At 39.0% G+C, this 13,064-nt stretch overlaps 1 protein-coding gene across 1 annotated transcript in view; it reads right to left on the bottom strand.

The window, feature by feature from the left end:
- Positions 1-13,064, bottom strand: part of FBXL17 (F-box and leucine rich repeat protein 17) — a 521,490-nt gene that overhangs the window by 333,052 nt on the left and 175,374 nt on the right. Inside the window, exon 6 of the mRNA XM_006067398.4 lies at positions 6,339-6,469. Within this exon, the coding sequence (XP_006067460.2) occupies positions 6,339-6,469 (131 nt within the window). The remainder of the gene's footprint in view (positions 1-6,338; positions 6,470-13,064) is intronic.

Below are 13,064 nucleotides of genomic sequence, written 5' to 3'. Positions count from 1 at the left end.
AGTTAGGAAGAAATTAAGAGCATTTGTAAATGGCATTGTTGGGGAAAAAAATGTTTTTGTTACAAAATTTAGATATTTAAAATCTATAGGTCTTAGTCAAACAAAGCTAGTGGAGGTGATGGAATTCCAGCTGAGCTAGTTCAAATCCTAAAAGATGATGCTGTGAAAGTGCTGCACTCAATATGCCAGCAAATTTGGAAAACTCAACAGTGGCCACAGGACTGGAAAAAGTCAGTTTTCATTCCAATCCCAAAGAAAAGCAATGACAAAGAATGTTCCAGGATTCTTTCCTGGAGAATCCCATGGGCAGAGGAGACTGGCAGGCTACAGTCCACGGGGTCACAAAGAGTCGGTCATGACTGAGGTGACTCAGCACATATGCATGCACAGGGGACTGGAAGAACACTCACCCCAGCATCATTCTGTTCTTCTAGGGACGGCCTTACAAATAACGGTGACTACAAAAGAGAGGGTCAAATCTAAGCCAGCTTCAAACAAGTGTCACTAGCTCAGAAACACTCAATTCTCTCCCCGCAATTCTCCCGCAAGTCAGTAAAATACAGTTATTCATTTAAAAAAATCTGAATACGTACAGAACATACTCAAAACTACGCAGTAAAATTAGAGAAATAAATAAAATTCAGTTTTAGTAAAAGTCCACCCAACCAGCCCAGCCACATTATTAGGCACCAAAGGTATGCAGACAGGCTCCTCTGCAGTCTCTGCAGGCTCCGCAGTCTCTGCAGGCCACCGCGGAGCTGCTTCGACGGGAGCGCTATTTTTACTGCCTCTTGATTTCCAAGTTTTTGTGCTTTTATAGGAGAAACTGTTCAAACTTAACACTCAGTACTCCAAGGTGAAAAGTATTTCTCTCCTCCAGACCACTTAACTTTAATAGAAAACAAAACATGCTCCGACTCAAATTCAACTATGCCTGCTGGATTTTAATGGATAGGTTTGTACCCCACTTGGGCAATCTTTAAACCTCTGTCTCTAGGAGAATTAAGTAATATTAGGGGATTGAAATGAAATAAAATTCTAAGTCCACTGTGACATGACATTCACAGGAAGATGGTAGATTATCCATCCAGTCCTCAAACACTTATAAAAACAATATATAGCATATGTTCACAAAACAATTCTTGGAAATAAAACACAATGGGCACTCAGCAAATATTTTATATCGCCAACACCTGCTCAAATCCTCTCTGAACTTTATTTCTAAATGTCACCATTTTTTATTGAATCAACGGAAATTTGAAAGAAGAAACAGAATAAACATCCAGAGAAGATCAAGGGAGTTAGAAAAATCTTTATACAAAGCCTCATTGAGTTTTACATGAGCCAGGGTGCTGTCAGTCTCCCTGAAAGGGGCGGTAGAGTAATCTGTCACTCCACGACTTCAATCTCAGAGTGCCTAAAAGACTAAAAAGGGCTCTGTGTGGACAAAGAAAAAGAGAAGAGAAAAAAAGAAAGAAAAGAAAAGTCTTAGGCTTTTCTAAATTTTATAAACAAAGGAATCATGAATCAAATACTAAGCACTGTAAATAAATTCACTTTGAATCACAGACTTGAAGTTGGAGGTAGTTTAGTATACTAATTCAACTCTGTTATTCGGGAAACTGTTTGTAACACCCCTGTTTGAACTGTAAGTGGGAATGAGTTCTCTATTTTGGAAGGCAGTCAATGAAAACCAAGGTTTTAACTTATTTTAAGCTGAATTCTGTCTCCCTCTGTAACTTCAACCTGTTGGCCAAAGTTCTGAGGTCTGAAATAAGAAAGAACTAATTTAGGGAAACTAATTAACTCTCTATTATCTGTTAATATATTTTATCAGACTCAATTTAAAAAGAACTATTTGATTTAAAATGAGAAATCCTTACCTAAAAATCTTTATATTCTGAATTTCAATAAGGGAGAATTCAATTTGTAGACTAGATGGGGACAGGTGGATATTATAAACTAGATCATGCTGGGTGGGAATAACGGAGAAATTGAAGAATGGCCGATGAGAAAAGCCCATTACTCATCCTGGAAAGATCGCTGACATGAGAAAATGTGGGTCCAGTGTTGCTAGATCTGCAACTTTCCCAAAAGAAGGCCCAAATTCAGATTTTTACGTGAATGACCCAATTTTTTAAAGTTGGCAACTTACTCAATTTTTTAAATATTGTATGGGCCAAACAAAACAGCTTTGTGGACTGGACTCAACTCTGGCTTGCCAATTTGCAATTTCAAAATGTTGTTATTTAAAAGTCTATTTAATGAGAAAACATTTATAGTTACTATTCTAAACACTAGTACATATAAAGAGAAACAGTAACATATTGCAAATGTTATTTTATACTTAAAAGAAACTGGTCACAACAATCTCAGATTTAAAACTCCTCAAATTTTAGGATGTTCACTGATGCAACAGCTCCCTTTACATAAATATAAGACTCACGCAGCAAATTACTCCTTAAAGAAAGTGTCCTATCTGTGTTCAACAGAGTCAATACATTCAATTTTGTTTTAAACTGCAAATTCAAAGTATACGTCTCTAGCTAGGTAAGAACCATTTAGTTCTTTTAAAAAGTCATGCAGCTTCTGGACTCTATACCAAACATAAAAAGAAAAAAAATAAATAAAACAGTGAAGACCAAATTGCATGTGAAATAGCAAAACAATTATATCAAATACAAGTAAACATTCCAACAAACTTCCAGTCAGAGAGAGTACAGGAGAAATAATAACCAGATGTTTAATTTAAATCATCAATAGAAATAGTCAGTGTCCTCTTTTTATAAACCACTTGGATTGTATTTGTATTCAAAAACAATGGTAAATGTCAAATGACTACTGGACCATCCTTCTGAATACAAGAAAATATGCTGTTTAACTCTCTAAATACAAAAAGTGCTTTTTAAAAAACAAAGATAAAGAACAGCATGTCTTAGTCACACAGATCAATACAAGAACCGCAAAATGCTAAAAGGTTCCGTGCGCTTAACAGTAAAGACCTTGAGTTACTAAATATTTTAAAATTTTGAACTTCGAAAATATTTATTGTTAAAATCTTTTAAAATCCAGGATAAATCTTATATCTAAAGATCTGAGAAGAGTATCAAACTTTATCTTCATGTGAAGAATTCATTATTAAAGCTAGCAGCATTAAACATAGATCCTTTTCATAGGCATTAGGTATAAAATAGTATCTAAAGGTTCTACTATAACTTTATTATGAAAGAAAATAATGAGATTTTGTGTGTTTTTTTAAACTAAGAATGTTACGTGTAAAAAAAAAAGAATGTATGTATATATGTCAATTGTGTGTGAATTCCAACTATGAAATGGAAATTGACTCATTAGCCATTTGCTTTTTCTTATCTGCCCCCATCCAATTTTTACTGCAGTAAAGATGGAAAAAACACATCCAATCAGAAAAGTCAAAGAAAAATTAAACAAACGGGCTAAATTTAATAGGAATAGTATGACCTTCAGCAGAACAAAAGATGTTGAAAGGATTAAATGAGAACACGTGTAAAGTGCCTATCAATTACCTGGATGATAAAGGTTACTTTCCTTCCCTCTATCCTTACAAGGCTCACTATTATCTCACTCATTAAGTCTTTTATCACAGAAAGAGGAAAGCCTTTGGGATCAGCAGGAACTCAGTGCCCCACAGTCTGAGGCACAGCACCAAGTATTTAGTAGGGGGTTAATAAATGCTTCCTGATTTACTAGAGGATAATAATAATGAACAAATGTAAAACAGACACTAATTGATAGGCTAAATGCATTAGTGCATTCTAGTGTCCTCCATGGGAAAGGTTACTAACCCATCCCGGCTAAGTGCTGAAATTATAATTAAGTCTGACGGGAAGTCCTAGATTTATACCAATATAATTACAAATATTACTTAGCTTAGTGATAGAGTATGGCAAGAACAATGAGAGGACTAATTTAGATGGCACTGCAAAGTGGGTTTTAATGTTTGAAACTCCTATCACAGTACACAGGATAAGTGCAAGTGGTGTAATTAAAGCCTAAGAGTCTGATCTTTAAAGCTCTACCGCTCAACCTCATTAAAATGCATGTTTTCTCAATTAATTCAAACTTTTCCATTAAAAACATAAAAATACCCTTTCATTCCTTGCAAATAAATCTCTACAGTACAGCATTTAGGATCAAACACTAAATAATCATTATAGTTAAATAGGAAAAAAAAAACAACTGAAATATTATGGAAAGGGATTTGAGCAGATGGAACCTACCAAAAGGAAGGAAAGGCAAGGTGAAGGCTGCTCTTTTTTTTCATGTGTAAAAACCCAGTTATGACTACATAAGCATTTCAAGCACCTGAAGATGGGAAACCCTTGAGTATCTCTGTGTAAATGATACAAATCTAAGCAAAAGCAAAACCTGTTTACTGAGCAGATAACCCTCATGATCATATGTGGACTGCATCTTACTTACCTCTGCAGGCTCCAAGTACTGCGTCTCTTCCATCGTCTTCATATCCATTTTGTGGCACAGCTTTCACCTTTCAATCTGAAGCATTACTAAGAAGCTTACCTAAATATTAAGCTAATACTAAACACCTAAAACCACAGGATGATGTTTTTCATGTACTTCTTTTTATCAGTTGTTACGGAAAACATTTAAAAGATTATTTTAAAACTTGTCACATAACTGACCATGTGGAAGAATGTAAATTATAGAAAAGAATTTAATTTTTTAAATGTTCATCAATTTTCTTCCGCTTTTGATACACATCACACAGTGACTATTATTCAGAAACAATAAACACCTTTTATAAATGATGTCCATGGACCAATTCTGGACTAGTAAATTTTTCAAGAAAAATGTTACTAAGAAAGAGCCAAGTCAAAAGCTATCACACATAATTTAAAGGGCAATGCTGGTAATTTATAGGAATGCCACTAGAATTTGCCATTTTTGGGGAAAATGGAGTCTACATGGTTTTACTGTTAAAAGGATAAAAGGAAATTAAAAGTGAAAGGGGGAAATGTCTTAAATTTAAAGCATTATCTGACACAAACTTTACAAATCACTGCTCTATTTTATAAAAAAAAAGCATTTAAATCTAAATAGGTTCTAATTTTAGCTGAAATAGGGCTTTCTATTTTGAAAGCAATATATTTTTGGTGGCCTTTTTTAAAACTTATTCTTGAAAAGCTACTAAGCAAGAACCTTATCTCATGCCTATATTTAAGAACCCACCTAAACTAATCAGCAGTAGGACTCCCTGGTGGCTCAGATGGTAAAGAATCCATCTGCAATGCAGGAGACGTGGGTTCCATTCTTGGGTCGGGAAGATCTCCTGAAGGAGGGCGTGGCAACCCACCCAGTATTCTTGCCTAGAGAATCCCATGGACAGAGGAGGCTGGGGGGCTACATACAGTTCATAATGTGACAAAGAGTCGGACAAGCACAGAGTAAGCACAGAATAGTGGTACTCTGAAGTTGTTTTCACTACAAAGAAGTCTATTTTCAAGGGTTCTTGCATTTTTTCCCCTCATGCAATATTTCAGAGAAAAATTGACCTATCCATTATCACTGTTTATTTTAAAACTATTTTAAAAACATTTTTAAATGCTTATTTTTAAAACATTTTACACATCTTTACACTACGTATTAAACTATCCATCACATGACTTTAACATTCAAAACAAATTCTATTTATACAGAAAACAAAATGTCATCCTAGAGAAAAGATCTGAATGCATGATGTTTGAAATAGTTTCTCAGAACCATTTTCCTTGATAAATGAACAGTAAAATCAACCACAAAAAGTTGCAAAAGTATTAAAATGACAAATAAACAATACGTCTTGGATGAGTGACAAAGAGAAGATTCAATAGACTTCTGTTATTATAACTGTTTAGGCAAACATATGAATCTTAACACATAAACTTTGCTGCAAATATAAGCAAGTGTGAGTCACTCAGTAGTGTCCAACTGTTTGCAACCCCATGGACTGTAGCCCACCAGATTCCTCTGTCCATGGAGTTCTCCAGGCAAGAATACCCACTCCAGGCAAGAGTGGGTAGCCATTTCCTACTTCACGCGATCTTCCCCAGGGATTGAATCTGGGTCTCCTCTTTCAGGCAGATTCTTTATTGTCCGAGCCATTAGGGAAGCCCCAAAACTGGATGGGTTAAAAGTATACTTCTAAATGTTTTTCAAAACTTAAAAATATCTATTTTAAAAGTCACGGCTGTATCACATTTTCCTTAGAGTAGACATGCCATATTACAATGATAATCAGTGCTTGGTACACAGAACACATGCTTCCCTCTGAAAAAGTGTTTTTAAGATGTTAAGGTGGTTACCTGTCATTTATAATCCAGTTCAGGCAGAGATTGAGAGAGCTAAGATTTTTGCACCTCTTGACAATTTCCATCACAGTTTCATTATCCAGTTCAGTGATATGACGTAAGTCCAAGCTGGAGAGGTTTCTTAGCTAATGAGATAAATAAAATGAAAGATGAGAAAGATAAATACTACATCCTCAAAAACTACTAAGAACAGTTGATTACAGAATATCACTGCACTGAATAATAGACTATAGTCTAGAATCATTAAATTAAATGGTTACATAATATTTTAATAATAAATAAGAAATGAGTCAGAAATCTAAGGTGAACAAATGAATGGCAATAAACATTAAAATCAAGCAGATTTTATTGAGGCATCATAAAAATCAAAAGTTAGCATTCTAATATGTGGGAAAGCTGTTAAGTCAATCACATTAATTACCTACAATTTGACAGGATTATTTTCTTTAACATTGATTTCAGATATTTATCATGATAATACTACTTTTGTACAGGTTTTCTTTTTTATAAAAGATAAAATATGAACAAATTGTTAATCAGAGATATCTTGGTGATATTTATCAAGGTGGATAAAGATGGCAGGCTCTTAATTATCTTCTTCAAATAAACTATACCTCAAATAAGCTGTTTTGCTTAATAACATGCAAAGAATTAATTTGGATGCATCTGGTAGACCCAATAACACCACTCCCAAGGATATCTATGCTCTCATGTGCCACCTTATATGGCAAAAGAGATTTTGTTGATATGATTCAAGTTGCTGAGATAAGGTGCCTGTCCTGGATTATTCAGAGCAACAGAGAACTTCCTAGCTAAAGTCAGAGATGTGTTTGAAGAAGATGCAGGGGACATTTAAACTGTGAAAGGGGTTCCACCTGCCTTCTCTGGCTTTGCATCTGGAGGAAGAGGGCCCGGGGCCAAGGAATGTGGGCAGCTTCTAGAGCTGCCAGCAAGACATCAGGACTTTCAGACCTACCAACTTAAGGAAGTGAATTTCCTCAAAAACCTGAAGGGATGAGAAAGCATCTCTAAATTTCCCAGGAAGGAACACAGGCCAGATGATTCTAGTCTGATGGGACCTGTGTTGATCTTCTCACCAGTAAACCATGAGCTAACAGATCTGTGCTGTTTTAAGCTGCTGTGTGGGTCAATTGTTACAGCAGCAGCAGAGAATGCCAGCAGCAGCAGGCATTTCCAGCGCCGTCAGGGAGCCCTTCCAGTACAGGCCGGTCTACCCGAGGCCACCCTAAGTCCTTCTGTAGGGGGAGCAGGTGATTCCTGATTTGCGGGCATAACCTGACTGCCAAAGCCTCAAAAGTGAGTCAGGTGAGCTTCAAACCCGAGAAGACGCTGGTATCCCCGCTGCTGCAGGACAAAGCACAAGGAACAGTCTACAGAGAACTTTCTGCAGTGACCGACGTGTTTTCTCTCTCTAGCGTCCAACACAGTAACCACTCGTCACACGAGGCCACTGAGTATCTGAAACGGGACCAGTATGTGGAAGGACCTGAATTTGTTATCTCATTTTGTTTTGTTTAGTTTACATCTAACATCTATTCTACGTCTGCGTGTGGGCTGGGGCTCCAGGGTTGGACAGAGCCGCTCTGGAGAGCCGGGCGGCGTGGGAAACCCTCCTTCCACCTCGGCTCCCAGAGAGGCCTCGCGCTGCTGCCGCTGCTGCCGCTGCTGCCCGTCAGAGCCACCGGGAGCACGCGGAGCGAGGGGCGGGACACACGGAAAGGGCCCCCGCCGCAGGGGACACCTTCTCAGTGACTGCAGGCCTCTGTCACAAGGGCTCAACTCCCAGCATTCAGAATGAGGTTTAGGAAAACCTCTCTGCAGCTGGCCTCTCAGAGGAGATGTTCACAGAAGCCACCTTCAGGGTGGGACTCAGGACACCACCCGAGAATGGAGGGAGGACCTGGAAAGGAGAAATTGTTCTCACGAAGCTCCTCCTCAAGCCATCACAGACTTTCCCAACACCAGAACTGCACCAGTACTTGGCAAACAAAGCATAACGAAAGGGAACAGACTCACCTTTGTCAAAAACAGAAAACAAAGCCCAGACTGCTCTATCTCCGCACGTCCATACAGATGACCAGTCGGAACCGGGGCTGACTGTGGTCTCCCTTCCCCGAGAGCCTCCTCACTCACGGTCTGAAAACTGCAGCCAACACCACAGCCAGGGCGGACGGGGGGCCCGTGGCCTCTAACTTTATACCCGGAACATGGCCCTAGTCTTTACCTCTCCCCATAAATAAAGCAGGCTGGCATTAAACAAAACAATTTTTCTTCAGTAACAAAAGGAACGATTAAAAAAAAAAAAACCTACATAAAATACAAAATAGATAGCAATATAAATTTCCATAATCTTCAGTTGTTGTTCACTTAGTCACTAAGTTGTGTCTGACTCTTTGTGACCCCATGGACTGTAGCCCACCAGGCTCCTCTGTCCATGGATTCCCCAGGTAAGAATACTGGAGTGGGGTGCCATTTCCTCATCCAGGGGATCTTCCTGACCCAGGGATCAAACCCATGCCTCCTGCATTGGCGGGCAGATTCTTTACCACTGAGTCACCAGGGAACCCATAATCTTTCAGACATCACTTAAATCATTTGTTATCCTTCAAACGTTCCCCTCAGTAATGTACTCTATTTTCTATATTTTTTAAAAAACACCTCTTTGTTACAACTATAAGTGGAGTACAATCCATTAAAATTTTGAAACACTATGTGGTATTACCATAATCTAAAAGTCAACTATATCTCAATTAAAAAAATTTTTTTTCTTAAGCCACTTTATTTTTATAGTTAGCTTTCTTTACAGGGTACTTTTGATCCCAACACCCAAAAAAATTTCATCACTACTGTCCTGGGAACATGTATAGAATCAAGTAGCCTCTGTGAGTAACAGGCACTGGGGGGCTTGCTGAGCTCATATCCTGACAGTAGCCTCGTGTCTGTACCTCAGCAAAATCAGAAATACATGAAATGGAACCACAGCGCTGTGAAAAACTATTTTGAAGGATGAATTTTCCTGTAACCATGTGCGTGTGTGAACTGTTAAATATGGCCACATATGATACATACACAGCGTCACTTTATTTTCTCAACTATCCGTATTTTTGTCACCAGGAAGATGCAAAATCATAAAAATTCTATCCAGTCACATAAATACCTCCTACACACACATATTCTGAGGTCTAGCACAGCTTCTCACACAAAGTTGCTATGTGAATTATCACTTTATCTCTTAGCCTCCCTCACGGTAATATATCTCATCACAACTCTGTGAATGTGCTTGCTACCACAGAAGAGTACACTTAATAATGGCTTGAAAGGTAAACTTTTCTCATGTACATTTTTCCACAGTAGAAAAATGACTGCCTCCACCAGCACACAGTGAGAAGATACAACCAAGGTCTGTAATAAAGAAAGCTTGACTTGTGCCAGTTGGGCCCCTCAAATTAGGGAAGGTAACTGAGGTTTGAATACTTACTAAAGTGCTGATAACAGGGAGAGATGATAGGAAACCTATTTTTCAGACTTAGGAAAATCCAAAATCTTCTAGAATGAATAGGACAGAAAGAAGTCACAATTTCAAAAAACTATCTACATATAGTTTACATATAGTACATATAGTTATGTATGGGGTACATATATGGGGTACATACAGTTACCCCAACCAGTAACGCTGAAGAAGCTGAACGGTTCTATGAAGACCTACAAGACCTTTTAGAACTAACACCCAAAAAAGATGTCCTTTTCATTATAGGGGACTGGAATGCAAAAGTAGGAAGTCAAGAAACACCTGGAGTAACAGGCAAATTTGGCCTTGGAATATGGAATTAAGCAGGGCAAAGACTAATACAGTTTTGCAAAGAAAATGCACTGGTCATAACAAACACCCTCTTCCAACAACACAAGAGAAGACTCTATACATGGACATCACCAGATGGTCAACACCAAAATCAGATTGATTATATTCTTTGCAGCCAAAGATGGAGAAGCTCTATGCAGTCAACAAAAACAAGACCAGGAACTGACTGTGGCTCAGACCATGAACTCCTTCTTGCCAAATTCAGACTTAAATTGAATAAAGTAGGGAAAACCACTAGACCATTCAGGTATGACCTAAATCAAATCCCTTATGATTATACAGTGGTAGTGAGAAATAGATTTAAGGGCCTAGATTTGATAGATAGAGTGCCTGATGAACTATGGAATGAGGTTCGTGACATTGTACAGGAGACAGAGATCAAGACCATTCCCACAGAAAAGAAATGCAAAAAAGCAAAATGGCTGTCTGGGGAGGCCTTACAAATAGCTGTGAAAAGAAGAGAAGCGAAAAGCAAAGGAGAAAAGGAAAGATATATACATCTGAATGCAGAGTTCCAAAGAATAGCAAGAAGAGATAAGAAAGCCTTCTTCAGCGATCAATGCAAAGAAATAGAGGAAAACAACAGAATGGGAAAGACTAGGGATCTCTTCAAGAAAATCAGAGATACCAAAGGAACATTTCATGCAAAGATGAGCTCAATAAAGGACAGAAATGGTATGGACCTAACAGAAGCAGAAGATATTAAGAAGAGATGGCAAGAATACACAGAAGAACTGTACAAACAAGAGCTTCACGACCCAGATAATCACGATGGTGTGATCACTGACCTAGAGCCAGACATCCTGGAATGTGAAGTCAAGTGGGCCTTAGAAAGCATCGCTACGAACAAAGCTAGTGGAGGTGATGGAATTCCAGTTGAGCTATTCCAAATCCTGAAAGATGATGCTGTGAAAGTGCTGCACTCAATATGCCAGCAAATTTGGAAAACTCAGCAGTGGCCACAGGACTGGAAAAGGTCAGTTTTCATTCCAATCCCGAAGAAAGGCAATGCCAAACAATGTTCAAACTACCGCACAATTGCACTCATCTCACACGCTAGTAAAGTAATGCTCAAAATTCTCCAAGCCAGGCTTCAGCAATATGTGAACCATGAACTTCCTGCTGTTCAAGCTGGTTTTAGAAAAGGCAGAGGAACCAGAGATCAAATTGCCAACATCCGCTGGATCATGGAAAAAGCAAGAGAGTTCCAGAAAAACATCTATTTCTGCTTTATTGACTATGAAAAGCCTTTGACTGTGTGGATCACAATAAACTGTGGAAAATTCTGAAAGAGATGGGAATACCAGACCACTGACCTGCCTCTTGAGAAATCTGTATGCAGGTCAGGAAGCAACAGTTAGAACTGGACATGGAACAACAGACTGGTTCCAAATAGGAAAAGGAGTAAGTCAAGGCTGTATATTGTCATCCTGTTTATTTAACTTCTATGCAGAGTACATCATGAGAAACGCTGAACTGGAAGAAACACAAGCTGGAATCAAGATTGCTGGGAGAAATCTCAATAACCTCAGATATGCAGATGACACCACCCTTATGGCAGAAAGTGAACAGGAACTAAAAAGCCTCTTGATGAAAGTGAAAGTGGAGAGTGAAAAAGTTAGCTTAAAGCTCAACATTCAGAAAACGAAGATCATGGCATCCAGTCCCACCACTTCATGGGAAATAGATGGGGAAACAGTGGAAACAGTGTCAGACTTTATTTTTCTGGGCTCCAAAATCATTACAGATGGTGACTGCAGCCATGAAATTAAAAGACGCTTACTCCTTGGAAGCAAAGTTATGACCAACCTAGATAGCATATTCAAAAGCAGAGACATTACTTTGCCAACAAAGGTGCGTCTAGTCAAGGCTATGGTTTTTCCTGTGGTCATGTATGGATGTGAGAGTTGGACTGTGAAGAAGGCTGAGCGCTGAAGAATTGATGCTTTTGAACTGTGGTGTTGGAGAAGACTCTTGAGAGTCCCCTGGACTGCAAGGAGATCCAACTAGTCCATTCTGAAGGAGATCAGCCCTGGGATTTCTTTGGAAGGAATGATGCTGAAGCTGAAACTCCAGTACTTTGGCCACCTCATGCGAAGAGTTGACTCATTGGAAAAGACTCTGATGCTGGGAGGGATTGGGGGCAGGAGGAGAAGGGGACGACAGAGGATGAGATGGCTGGATGGCATCACTTACTCGATGGATGTGGGTCTGGGTGAACTCCAGGAGTTGGTGATGGACAGGGAGGCCTGGCGTGCTGCGATTCATGGGGTCGCAAAGAGTTGGACAGGACTGAGGGACTGATCTGATCTGATCTGATCTACATATGATAAAACTCTCATTCTAGTTGATTAACTCCTAAGCTTTTAGAAATCCTGCCTCCAGGCCCACTCCTCAGGGCAAGGTGGGTCAGATGGTGACTGCCCTGGGTTTACTGTCCATAAATGAAGCATTTTTTTCTCTTCCAATGGAGCATAAACTCAAACATGAAAAGAAAGGTTTACTTTGGTTCTCACATGCCAGCTGTCTATTGAGATCATCAAGAGCGTTTTTGCCCTCGGATTCAATTAAGGCCCATTTTTTCATGAGCTGACAGTCTCTAACATCGTTCATGAAGCCTTTCCTGTGACCACATTGGCCAGTTCAACCTGGAAAATGACAGCATCCAAAGCAGTTCCAGGAGGCTAAGCCCTGGAAACCGGCACATTATAAGACACGTCCAGAGCACCTCTACAGGCTGTGGTGTTTTTATTCAGAATGCCACAAGCAGCTCTGTCAAATTCATCATACTCCTTGCCTTGCCAAGGGAATTTCATCATAGTGCCCTCCAGTGTTTCATT

The sequence above is a fragment of the Bubalus bubalis genome, chromosome 9, assembly GCF_019923935.1.
Source record: "Bubalus bubalis isolate 160015118507 breed Murrah chromosome 9, NDDB_SH_1, whole genome shotgun sequence".
In the NCBI taxonomy this organism is placed as follows: Eukaryota; Metazoa; Chordata; class Mammalia; order Artiodactyla; family Bovidae; genus Bubalus; species Bubalus bubalis.
Note: the sequence above shows the minus strand (reverse complement) of the source record. Positions and strands in the feature narration are given on the sequence as shown.